This window comes from Micromys minutus (assembly GCF_963924665.1).
Source record: "Micromys minutus genome assembly, chromosome: 17".
Lineage (NCBI taxonomy): Eukaryota > Metazoa > Chordata > Mammalia > Rodentia > Muridae > Micromys > Micromys minutus.
The window spans coordinates 45,738,769-45,754,723 of record NC_137952.1 but is presented as its reverse complement, the minus strand read 5'-3'; the positions used below and the strand labels follow the sequence as shown (position 1 = coordinate 45,754,723).

The following is a 15,955-nucleotide window of genomic DNA, read 5'->3' as shown; positions in this document are numbered from 1 at the left end:
TGCCTCTGCTTCCTGAGTGTTGGGATTAAAGGCATGGGTCACCATAGTCTAGTCTCTTTTGGTTGTTGTTCCTTTCCTTTTTAATTGGGCAAAGTCTTGAGTTTTCTTATTTAATTAAAGTATAGTTGCTATTTTCCCCTTTCCTCTTCCCCCTTAATGTTATCCCTGTCCCATTCAAATTCATGGCCTTTTATTTATTATTGTTCTTACATATATATGAAAATAATACATACATGCAACTTGCTGTTCCTTGTGTGTACACACACACACACACACACACACACACACACACACACAGTCATTTGGCATGCTCATCCCTAGGAAAGACTCACTCTCCCTCTGTGAGAAATGTTTATTGCCTGTAGCTCTTCATCTATACATTGTACCTTATAGGATTTCAGCCATCTATTTTGGAATGTCAACATGGTGGTCTCTTGTTGTTCAGGCACCATATTGATGAGATTTCATGGTGAAGCTTCCCTGAACTATCTAGAAGACAGTCTTCTGGTTACCTCAGACTCATAATCATAGTTTTTAGTTTCATCTGTTGATGTGCAAAGTTCAAGGTCTATTGCACAGTGTGTATGTCCCCACATTTTTATTCTTCATCAGTTGAAAAGCATTTAGAATGGTTCCGTTCCCTAGCTACTGTCAGTGAGTAGCAGCAGGCATTGCTGAGCAAGTGTCTGTGGAGTAGGATGCAGTCCTTTGGGGCATATGCTATGCAGTACTACAGCTGGGCCATGTAGCAGAGGGATGTGACTTCTTGAGAATTCTCCACACTCATTTCTGAAGTTACTGCACCAAATTGCAATCCCACCAACCAAAGGAGAAATAGGGTGGTTCTCTTTTCCACACTTCCTAGTTGTTTGGTTGATCTTAGTCATTCTGACTGGTGGAAGGTGGTTGTTTTGACTTACATTTTCCTAATTTCTAAGGATGATGTTTTTGGTTTTTTTGTTGTTGTTGGGTTCTTGTTTGCTTGGTTTCATTTCGTTGTTTTTTAAGATTTCTTAGCTACTTTTACTTCTTTGACTGTTTTGAATATGAATCATCTGTCAGGTATATACCTGTAAACGCCTCCCACTCTGTGGGTTTCCTCTTTACTCAGTTGATTGTTTCTTTAGCTGTGTAGAAGCTTTTCAGTTTTATAAAGTTCCACTTGTCAATTGTTGGCCTTAATTTCTAAGGAAATGGAGTTCTACCCATACATACACTTACATAGGTAGGACACTACCTATATTTTTCTAGCCATTTCCGTTGTGAATAGGCGTGTGTCCATGATCTCTTTCTCTGTCTTTATTGTTGGTGTATAGAAGAGCTGTTGATTTATGTAAGCTTATTCTGGTTCCTGTCACTTTCCTGAATTTTTAAAAATCATTTTTAGATGTTTTCTGTTAGAATTTTTGAGATCTCTTTTATATCATATTAGGCCATCTACAAATACAGATATTTTGGCTTTTCCTTTTCTTATTTGTATTTCTTTAATTTCCTTTTCTTGCCTTATTGCTTCATCTAGTATATCGAGCTGTATTGAAAAGGAGTGGGGACAATGGACAGTCCTGTTTTGTTCCTTATTTCTCCATTTAGGATGATGTTGGCTGTGAGTTTGACACGTATATGCCTTAATTACACTGAGATATATTCCTTCCACAACTACTGTTTATTGGACTTTTATTATAATGACATGTTTGATTTTTGTCAAAGGCTTTTTTTAGCATCTACTGATCATGTTAATTCTACTTATGTGATCTGTTGTATTTATTGTCTTGCATATGTTGCACCAACCTTGCATCTCTAGGATAAAGCCAACTTGGTCATTGTACTGGCTGGTTTTGTGTCAACTTGACACAAGCTGGAGTTATCACAGAAAAAGGAGCCTCAGCTGAGGAAATGCCTTCATGAGATCCAGCTGTAAGGCATTTTCTCAACTAGTGATCAAGGGGGAGGACCCAGCCCATTGTGGGTGATGCCATCCCTGGGCTGGTAGACCTGAGTTCTATAAGAAAGCAGGCTGAGCAAGCCAGGGGAAGGAAGCCAGTAAGTAACATCCCTCCATGGCCTCTGCATCAGCTCCTGCTTCCTGACCTGCTTGAGTTCCAGTCCTGACTTCCTTTGGTGATGAACAGCGATATGGAAGTGTAACCTGAGTAAATCCTTTCCTCCCCAACTTGCTTCTTGATCATGATGTTTATGCTTGAATAGAAACCCTAAGACAGTCATAGTGGGTCATCTTTTTGATACATATTTATTGAGGATATTTTTTGTAATTTATTTATTTACATTTATGTGCATTGGTGTTTTGCCTCATGCATGTCTGTATAAAAGTGTCAGATCTTGGAATTACACAGTTGCATGCTACCATGTGAGTGCTAGGATTTGAATCTGGGTCCTATGGAAGAGCAGCCAAGGCCCTCAACCTCTGAGTCATCTCTCCAGCCCTTATTGAGAACTTTTTAAAATGTATTTTCATTTGGGGTTAGATTTTTTTTTCTGTTGTCTTTCCCTGACATTGGGATTAGAGTGATACCGACATGTGTTGGCATGCATCACAGTAGGAGTTTTGGAGTATTCTGTTTCTATTATTCTTTAAAATCTTAAGAAAATTAAAGATTGACTTAGATCTATGAAAGTGTGAATTCATCTGGGCTTTTTCTTTTTAAGCAGAAACCTTATTACTTTTTCAATCTCATTTGTTATGGGTCTGTTTAGATTGTTGTAGCTTTGATAATTTGGATGACTCTAGAAATTTATCTGTTTCTTTTAGATTTTTTTCAACATAATAGTGTATGGGTGTTTTAATTATTCCCTTATAATATTCGGAATTTCTTTTATCTGTTGTAATGTTTCCCTGTTTTTTGTTTGTTTGTTTGTTTGTTTGTTTGTTTTTGTTAATTTGGGCCATTTTGTTCTTTTGGTTAGTTAGGCCAAGGGTCTGTCAACCTTGTTTATCTTCTCATAGAACCAGCTCTTAGATTTGTTGAATCTTGTATTGTTTTCTTTGCTTCCATTTCACTGGTTTCTGCTCTGATTTTATTGTGTCTTGCCATCTACTGAATTTGTTATCTTTTTCCAAAATTTTAGTTGCATCATTAAGTCATCTATTTGTACTTTTTATAGTTTTGTAATGTAGGTGCTCAGGGCTATAAATCTCTCTTGTAGGGCTGCTTTTAATGTCTCCCAGAGTAGTTCCAGGTTTTTGGTTTTTTGTTTTTTTGTTTTTTGTTTGTTTGGTTTTTGTTTTGTTTTTTTTTGTTGTTGTTGTTTTTTTGTTTTTTGGTTTCTTCTTTGTGTCATCATTTTTCAGTAACAGGGTTTTAATCTCCATAAGTTTCTGTACTTACTGGAGATTTTCTTGATATTGATTTTAGCTTTTATTTCATATGGACAGATAGGATATACAGAGTTGATTTTTTTCTAAATTTGTTAAGAATTTGTTTACTATTATAAGGTATGGTTTATTATACAGATACTTCTGTGGCTGCTAAGTAGAATGAATATCTTCTTGCTTAACTATACCCTTGATTAAAATGAAGTGCCCTTTATCACTTTTAATTAGTTGAAGTCTATGTTGTCAGCTAATAGGATGATAGCGCTGCTTGCTTCCTGTTACTTTTGCTTTGAATGCTTTTTTCCATCCTTCCCCCTTTAAGATGATGCTTATCTTTAAAACTGAGTTTCTTGTAGATGACAGAAAGATAGACTTGTATCTTAAGTCACTCAGCCAGCCTTTGTCTTTCGATTTGAAAATTGAGGCTATTAAAATTTAAAATTATTGAAAGCCTGTGATGATTGCAGTCATTTTATTGTTTTTGTGTTGGTAGTGGTTGGTTGGTTGGTTGGTTGTTTTAGTTTGGTTTGCTGTAACCATTAGTTTTTCCACCCAGCCTCTTTGTTCCTAGAAATAACAACTCTAAGACTTAATTATTTATGAATAAATAAGCTTGGGCTTGCTCCACAACTAGCTTCTAACTTATTTATTTTATTTTAAGTTCCACCATTAGTTGGGTCTCCTTGGTTTCGTGCAACTGTCTCCTTCAGTATTCAGGGCAAATCTCCACACCTTCCCAGAATCCTGTCTCTCTGCCAGATGTCCACTTCTAATTCTGCTTCCGCTCATTGGCCAATCAGCTTTCTATTGACAGGTGAATGCTTTTACACAGAAGTATTGTTTCCAGTATTCTCTTTAGGCTTGGTTTTCTGGACATAAATTTTTTAGCCTGTTTGCATCATAGGAAGTTTTTCTTTCTCCTTCAACTATGGCAAATGGCTTTACTGGGTACAGTAGTCTAGATAGAATTGTGTAAAACTTGTACTCTTCTGGATTTCAGAGTTTCCATTGGGAAGTCAGCTGTAATTCTGATGGCTTTTTCTTTTATGTGACTAATGATTTTCTTCTTGGAGCTTTCACTACTTTGTTCTTGTTTGTGTTTTAACTATGATGATGTGGGGAGTTTTACTTTGTGCTCGTCTATTTTATGTTAACAGCTACGCTTCTTAGACCATCTGGGTCTATCTTTCCTTAGCTTGAAAGTTTTCTTCTATGATTCCTTTGAACACCTTGTTTGTGCCATTGAACTAGGATCATTTATGATTAAAATTCAAAGACTTGGAATTTCATGAGTTCCATCATTCTTTTCCTATGTTTTGTTTTGTAGTTCAGAGGCTTTTTGTTTGTATATGTGTGTATCTTTACCTAAATATAATTTTTACCTATATATATATATATATATATATAGGTATGTAGGTAGCATAGATATATAGAAACTATAAAATATAGGCTACCTTATATTCTATCAATTTTACTTGTAAAGACTTTGTCTGAGTTTTCTGTTTGCATTAAGTTTTTCAGTTCTACCTTCATTTCAACCTGAGGTCTCTTCAGTATTTCTTTTTTCTAAAAACCTGTATTCTTTTTGTCATGTCATTTCAGCCTTAGGGTTGTGTTTTCTTGGGTACCACGCAGACATTTTCATCTTTTTTAGTTTATTGATTTTGGTTGTGTCTCTAAACTTCTTGGTTGGTTGGTTGGTTGGTTGGTTGGTTGGGTTGGTTGGTTGGTTGGGTTGGTTAGTTGGTTTTAAATTAGTTTTGTTTGTTCCATTCTGTGACCTTATAAGAGACACCAAGGCAGCTCTTATATTAGGACAGCATTTAATTAGGGATAGCTTAGTGTCAGAGGTTCAGTCCATTATCATCGTGGCAGGAAGCATCCAGGCAAACGTGCTGAAGAAGCTAAGCGTTTTACATCTTGATTCAGCTGTACCCAGGTGAGGGCTGTCTCTCAGGCAGCTAGGAAGAGGGTCTCAAAGCCCACCCCCAAAGTGACACACTTCCTCAAACAAGACTACACCTCCTAGTAGTGTCACTTCCTAGGCCAAGCGTATTCAAACCAGCAGAGTTCTAGAGTTCATCTAGGCAACACTCACTGTAGTGCACTTCTACAGGACTGGAAGATTCGAAAGAACGTGCTGTCGTGACCTTTTATATTTTTTGTACAATGAAACCTAGAAGTGTGGGCTTCTTCTGTCTGCTATGTATCTGATGTAAACACAGCAGACCAAGCTAAGATCTAAGCATATTTGTTAAAATGACAGATGTTTTAGATTCTTCTGGGTTTGAGTGTATGTGCATATATATGTGTATATATGCAGGTGCACAAATAGGCCCTCTTAAGCTGGAGTTACAGCTGGTTGTAAGCCGCCTGAAATGGGTACTGGTATCAGAACTCAGGTCTTTATGATGAAGTAGTGATGGCTTCTAACCTCGGAGTCATCTCCCTAGTCCAAGACCATTTTTTAAACAGAATATAGGAACAGAGCATCAATTTATGTTTTAAAATTTTGTAATTGAAAGCATATTCCTTAACCAGAAAATAGGTTATTCTAAGTACTTGGAATAACCTATCATGTGTGACTCTTAAGCTATTGCTAATCACTGCTGTTTTTCACCTTAAGGCTCTTGCTGAAGAAGCCAGTGAAGATGAGCTTCCTTCTGATGTTGATTTAAATGATCCCTACTTTGCTGAAGAAGTTAAAAAAATAGGTAAGCCACCCTGTATTTGTAATTTTCTGTTAGAATTCACAGAAAAGGATATGAGTTGAAATAATACAGACTAGCAATTATCTAAAACTTTCTAGAATTTGGATAGCTCTGATAATGTTTTACAACCAAATCTGTCCTGTAGAGTTCAGTCATATGAATCATTGAGAAGAGTAAATATATCCCTTATACATAGAAAATATAAAATAATGCCATTATAAAAAAAAACTTTAAGGGCTGGAGAGATGGCTCAGTGGTTAAGAGCATTCATTGACTGTTCTTCCAGAGGTCCTGAGTTCAGTCCCAGCAACCACATGGTGGCTCACAACCATCTGTAATGTGTTCCGATGCCCTCTTCTGGTGTGTCTGAAGACAGCGACAGTGTACTCACATACATAAAATAAATAGATAAATGTGTGTGTTTGGTTTTTTGTTGTTGTTGTTGTTGTTGTTGTTGTTGTTGTTTTGTTTTTTAAGATTGGAAAAGATATCTTTATTTTTATGCTGTGTATGGCTGCTTTTCCTACATGTATGTGCACCACATGCAGTGTCTGAGGAGGATGCCACAGCACCTGGAACTAGTTACAGATGGTTGTGGCTGCCATGTAGGTGTTAGGAACCTAACCTTGGTCCCCTACATACACTCTTGACTGCTGAGCCATCTCTACAGCTCCCTCATTAGGAGACTCTTTATAAACTGTTATAGTTTACTGGGGTCTCTTTTCTGGAAATTATCCTTAGAGCTAGTAGACAGACTCTAGAAAAACGACGTCATTTAGGACGAGGAGTAGTCTCCACATTATAATACTTGTACTTCAGATCTCTGCAAAGGCAGTGAAGAATTAAGAGTGCAATGGGTTTGTCATGGCACACATATACTTTTTAAGTGTGTACATGGAATTACAGTATACTAACCTTTTCTGTTCAGATATAGTGAGTACCTATGCTTAATATTTAATTCCTTTTTGCATTTATCCTTTTATGGAATAAAAAAATTAGCTTTTCTCACAGCTCCCTTTTTCTTCAACTAAGATGTCTTACTTCCTGTATCCAAGGAGTCTTGGCTCCGTGTGTTTACACCTCTTGTGCTTTCAGATGCTTTCATTCTTACCTTTGGATGTCTATGAATGTGCTTGGTCAAGTCACTGCAGAAAGTGCTGGAAATCTTTGTGTCTCTCTTGTGTGTTTTGTCTTCCCTCATCTTTATGTCACACACGTGAGCTTCCACAGGCTGCTCTTTGAGCAGCTCCACGCAGGCATTGTGCAGAGAAGTATTTTATGAAGTTTCCCTGCTTTCCCCCCACCAGTCGGCCAGATCAGTTCTCAACAGGATAAGGCAGAATTGCTTAAAATTATGTCCTGGTTGTTATAGCTCTGTGTTATAATGTTAGTGCTATAGTCTTAGCACTGACATTTTATTGATGAAAAGGAGGTTAAATTGAATAAAGTCTATTATGGGATATGAGATTCTTAGGAATTGGCAAGGGAAATGGAAACCTAGCATATTCTGCTTTTTATCATTCCTGTGTGGTCATTTCTTACAGAAGATGGATTTTAGCCTTATCCTCTGACTAAAAAAAAGTTTATAATGGAGAGATGTGAGCATTAAAGTTTCCTTGTTCTGTGTCCAAAGTGCTTCGTTTAACATGTGTAATCTGGTCAGATTGCAGAACATTGGGCAGGATTCAAAGAATAACCTAAATGGTTCAGTAGCATGAAGTAGCTGGTTTCTTTGGGTTTTTTGTTTGTTTGTTTGTTTTAATTGTTTATTTTATATATGTGAGTACACTATTGCTGTCTTCAGACACAGCAAAAGAGGGCATCAGATCCCATTACAGTTGGTTATGAGACACCATGTGGTTGCTGGGAACTGAACTCAGGACCTCTGGAAAAGCAGTCAGTGCTCTTAACCACTGAGCCATCTCTCCAGCCCTATAGCCAATTTCTTAAAGACAGCACATTTAAATTTAATATGAGCTTTCTCCCATGTTAGTATCAAACATTCTGGGAAAACAGTATAGGTAGAATTTGTTTGCTTTCAATGTGTTTCTTAGTGCTTAAAAATTGTTTCAATGTGGTTTAAAAGTTGTTGGTGTGTGTTGTGATAAGTGCTGTGTAGCCTACAAGACAGACTCTCGTGAATGCTGGTTTTAGAAATGATGTACTGCAAATAGAAACCAGGTTGTATAAGTATGACATGTTTTAAAAGAAACAGATTAGTACAGAGAATATAACTAAGAAAAGAGAGATAAGTGGGTATGTCCCATAAGTAGGATAGGCAAAGAAGACTCCCTTGAGGCAGTGATATTTGAGCTGAGACTTTGAGCATATAGTGCTAGGGGAAGGGCACTGCACAGGGAGGAGAAGGATGTGTGAGAAAGAACATTGTGTGCAGTGTTGGGTGAATTGAAAACATCATATGGCTGGGCATGGCCAGAGAGGGAGTTCTGTGTGGAGCTCCAATGGGTCTAATGGGAAGTGACAGAAAGTTGGGAGTTTATTGTTGACTATGATAAGCCCTAAAGCAAGAAAGCGGCATGATCTGGTACATCTTTTAGCATAGTGCTGATTCCTGCAGAGAAAACACATTGAAAAACACCTGATAAGAACTAGGAAACATAGTTTTGCAGAAAAAGGTCCATTGAAGGTCATTTGAAAAGTAGGTATATCTCTGCTTTGCCATCTTTAAGGATTTTATAAACCACGAGGAAAGTTAATTATATTGTACCCATCTGACTCATTCAGATCTGCGTTACATGTGCACAGCATACTGGTTATGTGCTGCTTTACAGTGTACAAGTGGTTTTTGCATCCTGTCCTCAGATCCATTTTCAAATAACTTTACAGTTGAATATATTGAAGGTGATTGATCATCAGAGAAAGAATAAGACAAGACAAATATGTATAATCAGGCAATCATGGTAATAATTGTCGGCATCTGTAGCACTATGAGCAAAGCAGTAACTACACTCTTACAGCTCACTCACCCATGGAGTCCCTAGATTAACCACACAGGCGTTCTAGGTCGCTGCTGTTACTGAGTTCTCTATTTGGAACTGGGGAGATGGCTCTGTGGCTAAAAGCTCACTCACTTTTCTTGCAAAGAATCCTGTGTCAGTTCCTAACACACAAATGGCAGCTCAGCTATAACTGACAAGGGATCTGATGCCCTCTTCTGGCCTGCCCGGGTACCAGGCATTCACTAAGTACACACATATATGTGCAAGATATAGCTCAGAGGGTAAATGTGCTCACTGTCACACTAAAGACCTGAGTTTGACCCCTGCTAAGGCCCACATGGAAGGGAAGAGCTAGTTCCACAATTTCTCCTTTTTTTTTTTTTTTTTTTTTTTTTTTTACAATTTGTTCTTTGACCTTCACACATGATGTGGTACATGTACACCCACCAAAAAAAATTTTTTAGAGCACTTGTTTTACAGATAAGAACATAACTCAATTCTTTTTTTCTAAGATGAGGCAAATTATTTATGCTTTTGAATAGCATGTGGGGTTTTTTTTAGGGTTTTGGAGGCTTTTTTCTTCTTTGCAAAAGGACTAAGCCATGTTGTTCATTACTGGTTTTGCTACGGTTTTGAGATGGTCTCACTATGTGTCATACTTAGGACTCAAACCCTTCTTCCTCTGAAATTCAAATGCTAGAGTTACAGAAATGTGCCACCAAACCAACAAAAGTGCCTTCTTTTTTTAACACGTAGTTGCCTTCCAGAAGGCGTGTACATTCTGCTTAGACCACAGCCTTCTTTCTGTGTTTGTCTTTCCTTCTTCTAGTTCTGACATTTGTTAAGATCACTTCTAGATATTTTCTGTTTTATTCACAGTATAAACAAATTTTCACTGTTGAGCCTGTCTTTTAACCTTCCTGTGTTGGTTTGCTGTACCAGGTATAAAGAAAACAATGAAATCTGCAAAAGACAGCGCATCTTCAGAGGAAGAAACTGAACTAGAAAAACAAAAGGTAGCCATGGTTGTTGCTGGGTGTTAATTGATGATTGAAATGTGCAAAAATGATGTGGTTCACATGAGTTCTCATTGTCTCTAATTTTAAAACTGGTTTTTCAAGTGGATTTTGAAATACATTATAAGATAAATATTTTAGCTACATAATTTTTAAATATTGCCATTAATAAAATTATTTCTGTAGCTAATATGAACTTAAGAGTATACACTTTTATGACTAAGAGACGTTCTCATTCACATCCATGATGTGACCGAGACATACTAAAACCTAATAGTATTTTTATATCCTTTGATTCTGTTTTAATCTGCCCAGTACTTGTTTCTATTATATAGCTTGTCAAATGATAATTTCTCTTTTATTAGTGATTGTAAGTTTAATGTACAAATGTTAAGTCTTCATTAGAAATTATGCATATTTATGCATAACTGAGTGATTCCAAAACTTCAACGTACATGTACTTCTGTGGGGTCAGCAGCTCCCATGTGACTCTGGGAGTGAGCCTTGACTGGCCATCTAAACTGTTGAGCTTAATGCATTTTTCTATATTCCATCCATTACATATAAGTAGTGCTCATAAAGCTACTTAAAGATCTGCTTGTGGAACTTGGCTCAATAAGGAAGCCCCTTGTGAGTGTCGGGGATGGAAGGAGAGGAATGGAGGAATAAAGCCTCCTGTGTGTAACACAGGGAGATGTGGAGGCTCCGCAGCGTGTGTGCTGTCTCTAGTGCTGGTGGTTGTTTAGCTGACTCTTAGGTGTCTCCTGGTCAGTGGAAACAGAATGGTTAGCCTCAGAAGCAAATGCAGAGACTGCCTCATGAAAGAGCATTAGCTTTGAAAGAAGCAAGGGAAAAAAGAGTAAAAGAATTTTCCTAATTGCTAAAGTACACATCTGGAAACTGTAATTTGTATCACAAAGTAAATTTCATGTTATTACTTTAAAAGAACAAGGTGAAGATGAAATGTATTTGACAGACCTGGGCTCTCATTCCTTCTGCCTGATAATCAGGTTACTCTACAGGAGTGGAAGCCTGTCTTTTGAATAAAAGCTATGTCTTCCCTCCTCCCCTGTAGCTAGTTCTCACATCATAGCCTGGAATGAACCTGAGCTGTGTGTCTTGGGCCTCTTCCTAAGCTCCACTCACTGAGTATAAGCAAGTCTCAGAGCAGCAACTGGGCAAAACTCAGCTGTACATTCGTAGTTTTTGTTTTCTTCTCCATAGGCTGAGATGGCTTTACTTGTAATGGATGAGGAAGAGGACAGCAAGAAACACTTCAATTATGACAAGATTGTAGAGCACCAGAATCTGAGCAAAAAGAAGAAGAAACAGCTCATGAAAAAGAAGGAGTTACTTGAGGATGACTTCGAGGTAACTAGCAGCACAAGTTATTATAGTGTCTTTTTTTCCATTAATTTACTTATTAATTCATTTTACATCTTGCTCCCCCCTTCACACGGTCTCTCCCCTGGGTATCCCCACCCTGGTGCATCAAGTCTCTGCAGGGCTAGGAGCATCCTCTCCCAATGAGACCAGAAAAGGCAGCCCAGTTACAGGAATAGGATCCACAGGCAGGCAATAGCTTACGGACAGTCACAGCTCCTGATGTTGGGGGACCCACATAAAGACCAAGATGCACATCTGCTACATATGTCCAGCCCATATATGTTCTTTGATTGGTGGTTTAGTCTCTGAGAGCCCCAAGGGTCCAAGTTAATTGACTCTATTGGTTTTCCTGTGGAATTCCTGTCCTCCTTGGGTCCTGCAGTCCTTGCCCAGCTCTTCCATAAGACTCCCCGAGCCCCATGCAGTGTTTGGCTGTGGGTCTCCCCATCTGTTTGTCAGCTGCTGGGTGGAGCCTCTCAGAGGATAGTTATGCTAGGTTCCTTATTAGCTTCTTGAAGGTGGAGTTAAATCTAAAGTCACTCTGGAGATAGAAATTCGGCATGAAGTTACCCTCAAAAAGCTCTTATCAAGGACTGTAAAGGTGGCAGTGACTGACTGTCGATCTAACAGTTCATCCCAGAGGGATCACACCACTGTTCTCTGGTTGAGCACTAAATGAGATGGTTACCTGAAAGTTGGTAGCCATGCTACAACCAATACCTCTAGCCTTTAAGTGTGAAAGCCAGAACCAGGGAAGCTCATGCTGTGAGAGTCAGCTGAGCTTGGAGAGGTCACATGACAGGCCTCACAGCCGCTGTGTACAGTAGCCAACTTGGTGCACCGTGCTTTTTAATTTCTGTGTATATTGTTGCTGTCACTCATCAGTGTCCTTCATATGCTCGGTGTGTGGTCCTCATGGCCGTATGCTTGAGTCCAAGCCCTCAACAGAAAACCTTAAAGTATCCACTAGGAATTACGTGATAGTTCCCACTAGTGAATTTGGAAGAAAAAGAAAAAAGATGGGTGAGTTTGAATTGGGTCAAAGTGGACAGAGGACATAAAATTGTTTGTAGCATGTAGAAGGATTGCAAGACCATTACTGCTCCACCTTTTCAGATGTGTTTGTATTCCCATGAAGTTTGTAGTAAATTATTCTCATGAAAAAAGCAAAGAATAATTTTCTATTATGAGCTCTTTTAAGTTTTTGCGTGAGGGCTGGCAATGGCTCAGTGGGTAAAGAACTTGCTGCACAGTCCCGAGACCTGAGTTCGGATCCCAGTGCTCACGTAAAAGCCAGGAGCAGCAGCAGATGTCTGTAGTCCCAGAGCCGTGGTGAGTAAAGGGTCAGGGCCTGCTGACAGCTGACAGCCAGCCTACACAGTTGATGAGCTCTCACTTCAAGAAGGGAAACTGTCTCAAAAACTAAGGTAGAGAGCATAAAAGGTCGACAGCCGACCTCACCCTCAGGCACCTACACACACACACACATGCACACATACACACACACACGTGAACACACACTGAATTTTCATCAGAGTTCCTTTGTTGTTTTTGGTACGGTGTCTGTCAATGTCGCTGTAACTAAGTAGACTCAGGTCTCTCTTTATCATTCACTCCTAAGCCTGTCTGGATTGAGAGTACACTTTTCAAGGTACGACCATAGTACTTCTTGTGGAAACATAGAAGATAAATCTGGGGTTTGTACCTTACCAAATCTGGGCTCAAGGGTGAATTTCTTTGTTTTATTGTTTTTTCGCTGTGGTCCTGGGTTGATTGACCTAGAACATCACACTGGCTTAGGCAAACCCTCTTCCATTGAGCAACATCTGCAGCTAACATTTTGCATTATATTTTGAAACAGGTTTGGCTAAGCTGCCCAAGGTGACCTTGAATCTGAATTCCTGAGTCAGCCTTCAAAGTACCTGCAGTTACTGCTCTGCGCTACCAGGCCTAGCTAGTAGCTACTTTTCTGACACGAGATTGTAGTTATTGCTTAAACTCTGGGCAATTAGACAGTGTCCTAGTTGACTTGTCTGTGATAAGTTAGAAGTTGGTCCTATGCTGAGCAAAGAACAGGAAGCCCTGCCTTGGAAACCACTTCTCTAGTCAGTCAAAGCAATTATCCAAGTTATAGGCCACTGAATACATATGGGCCACTAGTCAAATAGATTAATTTAGAGAAAGAGAACAGCATACCCTACAAACTGTTATTAAAAGAATTGAGTCTGCCCTGGATATGGTGGCACATGCCTGTAATCCCAGTTCTCAGGAGACCAAGGCCAGGAGGATCCCATGATCAAAAGCAGCAAGTTCTAGTTCAGCCTAGACTAAAAAGACAGACGTTGGTTCTAATACCTCAATGCACAGGGTGCAGCAGCTCTCTGTGTTTGTTTACGTGTTTATTCTCTTTGAATTTTCAGGTAAATGTCAGTGATGCACGGTTTCAGGCAATGTACACTTCCCACTTGTTCAATTTGGATCCCTCTGATCCTAACTTCAAGAAAACCAAAGCTATGGAAAAAATTCTGGAGGAGAAAGCGCGACATCGAGAACGGAAAGAAGAACTACGTATTCAAGCAGTAGAGAGAGCACAGCAGGACACGGGAAAGCCAGCACAGAAGCAACACATGGATCCCGCCTTGTCCATGCTGATTAAATCTGTGAAAAACAAAACAGAGCAGTTCCAAGCCAGAAAAAAACAGAAGATTAAATAACTGCGTACATGTGCTATCTCCTCAAGCACACAGAAACAGCATAAAGGACAGTGGGAATAAAGCCACCTCTCTAGAATAAGAAAAGTACCCTTTTCTGACCATTGTAAAGTCGTTCTTCATTGAGGCTGGAGAGATGACTCAACGCTAAGGAATAATGGTGCTTTTGCAGAGCATCTGAGTTTGGTTCCCAGCACCCACGTGTAAGTCACAACCATATTAATTCCAGTTTTGAGAGACCCAGAGCCCTGTCCTGGCCTCCATGGGCACGGCTTGCCCATAGTGTGTGCAAAACATGATTGCAGGCAAAACAGTCACAAAGAAAAGATTAGAATCAAATTGAGAAAAACTGTTCCCCTTAGGTAACTGTTTACCTAATGTAAATACTTCATGTTTTACACTATTGTTACAGATTTGCCATAAGAATTTTATATTGTATGAAGTTCATTTCCTACAGTTACTCTAATTTAGCTTCCTAAGATACTATTTACAGTCTATGTAAAACAGTGTCAGTTCTTCTGTGTAAAATTGAAAATATGTATATGTAGTACTTTAATCTCTGAAGGCAGATCTGAGAAGCGAGTAAAATAATTTATTTTTCTGGTGTGAAGGATGGAAGCTGTGAATGTTTTTCTGTGCTTAGTAATCTGCTTGTAGAACCAATTTATAAAAGTGTGAGATGGTTTCAGTCATTTGTATAGCACTGGTTTGTGTCACTGCATGCATTTAAAGCCACCTACTCTAAAAACTCTGTAAGAAGAGTTCTGTGGAAAGGTGGGTGTGTTCTTACACGGACATTGGATTTGAAAAGTTTATGGAATCTGCAGCTTCTTCCTGTTTGTACAAAAAGTCCTCTGCCCTTTAGGTTGTTAGAGTGTTTCCGAGGGGTGGTTAGGCTGCTATAAATTTAAGGAAACCCCAATTCTTTTTTAAATTAAAGGACTGGTTCTACCTGTTCTAAATCTTTAACTATTAACTGACCACTCACACAGGAAAACTGGATTGCTACATATAAGTAAAAGTAAAAGGCAAAGTGGACGTAGCGATTAGACACAGCCCCTCTAAAAGGAGATGCAAATCCTCTAGGTTTGGGTAACATTGCCATCTTTTCTACAAAAAACAAAGTTTACCAAGAAAGCATGTTTTTAAAGATTCAAAGCTCGGTGCAAATAAAATCATAACAGTTTAAACAGTTTCTGGAAGGAAAAAAAATGGCACCTCTTAAATTGCTCTCTAATGGAGAAAAATAGAAGGCTCCAAGCAGGATTGTCTTTGTCATAGAGCACTCTTGTTAGACCGTCCATCCAAATGGTGCTCCTGACATACATCTGTGAACTTCCCAATGTGGACCAATCAGTGAGAATGAAGTCAATGGGTGTTTGTGAGGATTGTCTTTAGATAGTTCTTATTTGATTCTTTTAAGGAAACTTTTCTTAGCTTTAATTTAGATCAAGTAGGGGTGAGATTTAATTGGTTTAATTTCTTTTGAGTACTAGAAATAAAACCCAGCCCATGTGTACTAGGCCCAACTGCTAGTTTTTGAGATAGGGATGTAATCCTCATCTTCAAGCTCACATCTTCCTCTGCTTCTTTGAGGTCTGAGGTTACAGGCCAGAACCACTCTTCAGTGGACTTGATGTAGGAAAAGTAAGATGCCTTTTCTTCAGAGGAACTTTCTCAGGTGAGCTTTAACTTGGGGGCTCAGCAGCCAGCCACTCAAGGCCACATAAAACTTAGACTAAGTCAGTGGCTTCCAAGTTCTCATCTGGTGAATTCAAAGGATGAAACTCACAGAATAGAGTGAGCAGAGCATTGTGGTACATTTATCCCAGCACTCAGG

At 38.9% G+C, this 15,955-nt stretch overlaps 1 protein-coding gene across 2 annotated transcripts in view; it reads left to right on the top strand.

Moving 5' to 3' along the window:
* The window catches only part of ESF1 (ESF1 nucleolar pre-rRNA processing protein homolog), a 44,733-nt gene extending 29,930 nt beyond the window's left edge, over nt 1-14,803 (top strand). For both annotated transcript variants that reach the window (XM_080931115.1, XM_080931116.1), the window contains exons 11-14: nt 5,958-6,045; nt 9,945-10,018; nt 11,243-11,389; nt 13,825-14,803. In XM_080931115.1, coding sequence (XP_080787241.1) covers nt 5,958-6,045; nt 9,945-10,018; nt 11,243-11,389; nt 13,825-14,118 — 603 coding nt within the window. In that variant the 3' untranslated portion in view covers nt 14,119-14,803. The remainder of the gene's footprint in view (nt 1-5,957; nt 6,046-9,944; nt 10,019-11,242; nt 11,390-13,824) is intronic.
* Nucleotides 14,804-15,955: the final 1,152 nt, after the last annotated feature.